This window comes from Myxocyprinus asiaticus, chromosome 36 (genome assembly GCF_019703515.2).
Source record: "Myxocyprinus asiaticus isolate MX2 ecotype Aquarium Trade chromosome 36, UBuf_Myxa_2, whole genome shotgun sequence".
Lineage (NCBI taxonomy): Eukaryota > Metazoa > Chordata > Actinopteri > Cypriniformes > Catostomidae > Myxocyprinus > Myxocyprinus asiaticus.
The window spans coordinates 22,928,320-22,933,679 of record NC_059379.1 but is presented as its reverse complement, the minus strand read 5'-3'; the positions used below and the strand labels follow the sequence as shown (position 1 = coordinate 22,933,679).

The 5,360-nt window shown below is 38.9% G+C and overlaps 1 protein-coding gene across 1 annotated transcript; it reads left to right on the top strand.

The window, feature by feature from the left end:
- Window positions 1-552: 552 nt before the first annotated feature.
- Window positions 553-3,047, top strand: LOC127426828 (probable endonuclease 4). The gene is made up of 9 exons (XM_051673858.1): window positions 553-581; window positions 657-839; window positions 917-1,113; window positions 1,327-1,506; window positions 1,752-1,826; window positions 2,170-2,247; window positions 2,450-2,554; window positions 2,762-2,888; window positions 2,987-3,047. The coding sequence occupies exons 1-9, from the start codon at window positions 553-555 to the stop codon at window positions 3,045-3,047; spliced, it is 1,035 nt and encodes a 344-aa protein (XP_051529818.1).
- The last annotated feature ends 2,313 nt before the right edge of the window (window positions 3,048-5,360 follow it).

Below are 5,360 nucleotides of genomic sequence, written 5' to 3'. Positions count from 1 at the left end.
AATATGATTTTTGCCCTAATATCAAAGGTCTTACTAGAAAAAAGAAATTATGATCCAACGTGAATTTTCTTGATAAAAAAAATATGATTGTGTCTGGTAACGTGCATGTAAAATAGCTAGAAATAGCATTTTAGCTTAGCATAAGCTGACAATTTACACAAGGTTTATTTCTATTTCTTGTGCTCCAAACTTACTTCAGACTTCTGCTTACTTCTTCTCTGTCTGCTCGTATCAATGTAACACATCATAAGAAAGTGTTTCACCGCTGTTCAAATGCACTTTGGATCGCATCATTTATATGTTTAAATGTTTTCCATCTGAAAGGACGAAATATTAAATGAAACAAATAAAAAATAAAATGCAAAGTAATCTCTTCAGTAATCAAAATACTTTTTGAATGTAACTGTATTCTAAATACCAATGATTTAAATTGTAACTGTAGTGGAATAGTTACTTATATTTTGTATTTTAAATACATAATCCTGTTACATGTATTTCGTTACTCCCCAACCCTGTGTATTACAGCACTTCTCTTATTACTGCCTTCTTAGGATGAATCGCTTCTGTTGTATTCCTCATTTGTAAGTCGCTGTGGATAGAAGCATCTGCTAAATGAAAAATGTTAATATCTAACCACAATTTTATTGTTGACTCAGAAAAATATGGACCCACGAAGGAAACGTGAGAAGAAACAAAAAGGAACAGGATGCTACTGAAACAAACGAGCTTCAACAATCTGATGCAGAACCATCAGATGGCAGCACAAGAGAAGAAGAAATGGCACTGAAAAGGAAGATAAAGGGAAACAAAAAATATATGGGAGCTCATGTCTCAATAACAGATGAGCAAGTTCGCTTTATTATATATATGCAGATTTTGTGTTGAACACATGTTCATTTTCTTTTACATATTCTTAAGGAGGAATGTGGAAAGCAGTTGAAGTAAGTGTGGCCATAGGAGGTCACGCTTTTGCCCAGCGCTCCTGGACCAGACCTGCCCTCGATCCAGCTGCCACAGTTTCATTTCAGGAAACCTGTGCTGTACATGGCTTCGATCTGATGCACATCCTGCCACATGGATCTTACTTGATGAACTGCGGCTCCCCCAAAGAAGGTCTGTGCACTGATTGTACACAGGGTGGCTGTGTGCATCCACCAAATACTGAATATTTAAAGACGAAGCTACAATGTTGGTATATTTTAAAATATAGCTTAGTTTATCCAGTCAAAATAAGGTTGCATTTGTTTTATTTACTCTATACCTTGCCAATCCAGGCTGCATATGTTTGTTTATAAGGATGTCAATTGACCCAGTCTTGTGATCCAGATGTGTTCAGTAAGAGACAGGCCGTGCTTGTGGATGAGTTGAGTCGCTGCAGTGCACTGGGCAACAGCCAGTTTAACTTTCACCTTGGGGCTTCTATAGACTCCAGCCCTGAGCAGTGCATGGAGAAAATTGCCCAAGCTATTAACCATGCACACCAGAAAACCCCTGCCGTCATTACATGTCAACTAAACAATGCTGATATTTAATGGCTTTAACCATAGCTGTTTTAAAATAGCTGATTTGGAAGGGCTTCTCATCTCTGATGCATTTATGCATTTGGCAGATGCTTTTATCCAAAGTGACTTACAGTGCCCTTATTACAGGGACAATCCCCCTGGAGAGTTAAGTGCCTTGCTCAAGGACACAATGATGGTGGCTGTGGGGACTGAACCAACAACCTTTGGTTTACCAGTTCAGTGCTTTAGTCCACTATGCCACCACCACCACTTCCACTCCCACTCCCACTCCCACTCCCACTCCCACAAACTCAAGCATCTTCAGTTTGCCAGACACTACTGGAACTTCAAATGCAACAGGGTTCTATGATCAGATAAAACAAAAATAGAGTTTTTTGGCAGCAAACACCAGAGATGGGTTTGGCGCACACAGAGATGAAGAAGTACCAAATGCCCACGGTTAAATGTGGTGCTGTTTTTCTGCCAGAAGTCAACAGATAAAAAATAAAAACTTGGCTGCCTCTGCCAGAAAGCTTGGGCCCTAGTTGGATCTTTCAGCAGGACAGTGATCCAAAACAAACATCAAAATAAACACAAAAATGGCTCACTGACCACAAAATCAAGGTTCTGCCATGGCCATCCCAGTCCCCTGACCTGAACCCCATAGAAAATTTGTGGGTAGACTGGGTGTGTGAAAAGACACGTGTCGGAGTGTGTCTGGACACTTGCCATGCTTTTGTAGCAGGTATGGTGAGTATTACCAATTACATTGTAAAATATATTATAAAGTAATATATAATTACTTTGGAAACTATATTTTTGATCCATGAACAAAAGATCAGAATTATCACCTTACTTTAAATGACATGTTGTAGTGAAAATTTCTTCAAAAGAGATCTGCCGATAGCATATCTGTAAAATATTTAAGATGAAACTGTTATGTGGAGGCTATGACATTTCACCAGCTGGAGGAGTGAAGAATATGCTAGATGAATTTGATTGCGTGGCTGGATTGCATTATTTGAAAGCAGTTCATCTAAATGACTCTAAAGGTATGCCACATTATTTTGAACTGATCAATACTGCTGAGATTTGCATATGTAATAACATTATCAATATTGCTGTAATTGGTTGTATAATGACTGAATTTTTATTTGTAACAGAATAGCAGTGTGACAAGATGTAGCCCATATGAATTAGCCTGTTTAAAGTAACATTGCTAACACTCCTTTTGAGATGAGGTAATTTTTCTTTAAAAGGAAAATTAGGCTGCCATCTGGATGGAAATGAAGACATTGGGCGTGGCCAAATATGTATTACTGCTTTCCGAGAAATTGTGAATGAGCCTCGACTGGATATCCCTCTGATTTTAGAAACACCTGGTCGGTAAGTTTCAGGGTGAAAAATCAACATTTTATTGTGAATTAAAAGAACAGCTTCATTACAACAATAAAATGTATTTTATGTGCATCTTTTCTACTTAGCCCAGGTTTTGAGTATGCTAAACATATAGAGCTCCTTTACTCCCTTTGTGGAAAAAAGTGAAGAATTAGACGTTTCCTGGGTACTAACTGAAACTGATCCATAGCTTGTTCGGTAGGCATTTGGAAACTGCTGGATCTTCCTTGGCAGAGTTATTATTGCTGAAGCATAATAAACATTTGAACAATCCAGCATTTGTCATATTGCATCCTCATTAATTGAGCCTTTAACGAGGTCTCTATTTGAGAATAAGATTTCTTAAACGATTTAATTGTTTTTTTGTTTTTGTTAAATTTAGTCTTAACAAGTTTGATACCTGCAGTTGTTATCACGGTTTTGAATTAACATTTCATAAGACTCTGAAGATTATGAAGTTATTAACAACGTTTTGGCCATTAGAGGGAGCCTGGACCTAGGATATTGAAACGTGCCCGGCGCATCATCTAGTCTGGCTCTGTAAGCCTGTTTATTGTGCATGCTTGTCTGTTGCTTTCACTGAAAATTAATCTTGCCCATGATTGTGGCACTTTTAGTTGTTAGGTAATATTTTGCCTACTCTCTCCAATAACCTGCCTGTCTCTTGAAGGGAATTACCTTAACTTGTTTACCTTCATCCCCGCTACCCCAAGCCCAGCTGCTCCAGCTCCACACTTCGCACAGTCCACCATTAGCTGGACCACACAAGAATGCCACATGCAGTATTGCAATAAACACGACGCCTCCATTTTTAGTAAGGCTGCCATCATCAAGTGGAGTTTTCCGCAATCTGCTTTTCGGACTTTAGCAGGCTTAAAACACAGTATTTTGCAACCCTGATTGTAATTTAGATGTTGTTTTAGACTTTTGAAGTAGCAGTAGGAAGGCAGGGAGCGTTTCAGAGTGTGAATTTATACAGGAAGACAAAGGTGCCTTGCATTGGAATGTCCTACTCTGTGCCAGCCCACAGGAAATATCACTCAGGAAGTTCTCAATAAACAACAGGGCCAACCAGAGGTTTTGAAATATAACCAAAAGACAATATATGAATGAATATTTTTTTTGTATATAATGTTTCACTTTGAAACTTCTCTCTGTTTCTTTCTCTGATTCATCAAGGGGATAAAACATTTGGTTCACATATGGCACTACAAATGTTTCCAGATCTCATTGTTTTCCTCATAGATTTTACTTGAAATTAAACAACTTGGCATTATTAAGTTATTATTAAGTTAATTAATAGAGCCTGAGGTATAAAACTCGGTTAGGGAGTCTGTTATACTTGTGTTAAATACTCTAACTTGGAATTATGACAAAAGGGAAATAGTTTTATGCATGGAAGCCTGTTTCCGCCACATTAAAAAAAAAAAAAAAAAAAAATCCAGCACATAAGTCATTATTTTGAGATATTATCTCATTATTTTGAGATAATATCTCGAAATTTCAAGATAATATCATTATTTTGAGATAATATCTTAATGTTTTTAGATAAGATCTCAATATTTTGAGATAATATCTCATTATTTTGAGAAATATTTCAAAATGTTCTATCCAGAACAATCAAGCGCAGCACGCAAAGGTAGCCATTGCTCTTGCCACAGCAGCAATCCCATGCATCGGAAGGGAAAATGTATGCTACCCCCTAACTGGAGTTAAAGGTGCAATTTTGATTAATATAACCAATCTTATAGTGTCACCTCTGAGTAGACCTCAATAATTGCATCTATTGTCACAATCGTTCTCTGTTGTTAGGGATATACTATATATATATATATATATATGTGACATTTCTCCCCACACTTCCTGTAGCACTTGCCATAGATGTGGCTGTCTTGTCGGGCACTTCTCATGCACCTTACAGTCTAGCTGATCCCACAAAAGATCAATGGGTTTAAGATCCATAACACTCAGGGGGCCTGGGTAGCTCAGCAAGTATTGATGCTGACTATCACCCCTGGAGTTCACGAGTTCGAATCCCAGGGCGTGCTGAGTGACTCCAGCCAGGTCTCCTAAGTAACCAAATTGGCCCAGTTGCTAGGGAGGGTAGAGTCACCTGGGGTAATCTCCTCATAGTCGCTATAATGTGGTTCGCTCTCGGTGGGGTGCGTGGTGAGTTGTGCATGGATGCCACAGTGGATGGTGTGAAGCCTCCACACGTGCTATGTCTCCACGGTAACGCGCTCAACAAGCCACGTGATAAGATGTGTGGGTTGACGGTCTCAGATGCGGAGGCAACTGAGATTCGTCCTCCACCACCCGGATTGAGGCGAGTCACTACATCACCACGAGGACTGGGGATGAGCGCATTGGGAATTGGGCATTCCAAATTGGGGAGAAAAAGGGGAGAAAATCAAAAAAGAAAAAGATCCATTACACTCTTTTCCAATTATCTGTTGTCTG

Excerpts from the sequence above, each read along its gene's own strand:
- LOC127426828 (XM_051673858.1), top strand. The coding sequence starts at position 553 with ATGAATCGCTTCTGTTGTATTCCTCATTT. Across the intron at positions 2,248-2,449 it reads TTGCCATGCTTTTGTAGCAG|GCTATGACATTTCACCAGCT; the intron begins GTATGGTGAGTA and ends TGTTATGTGGAG. Across the intron at positions 2,889-2,986 it reads ATTTTAGAAACACCTGGTCG|CCCAGGTTTTGAGTATGCTA; the intron begins GTAAGTTTCAGG and ends TTTTCTACTTAG.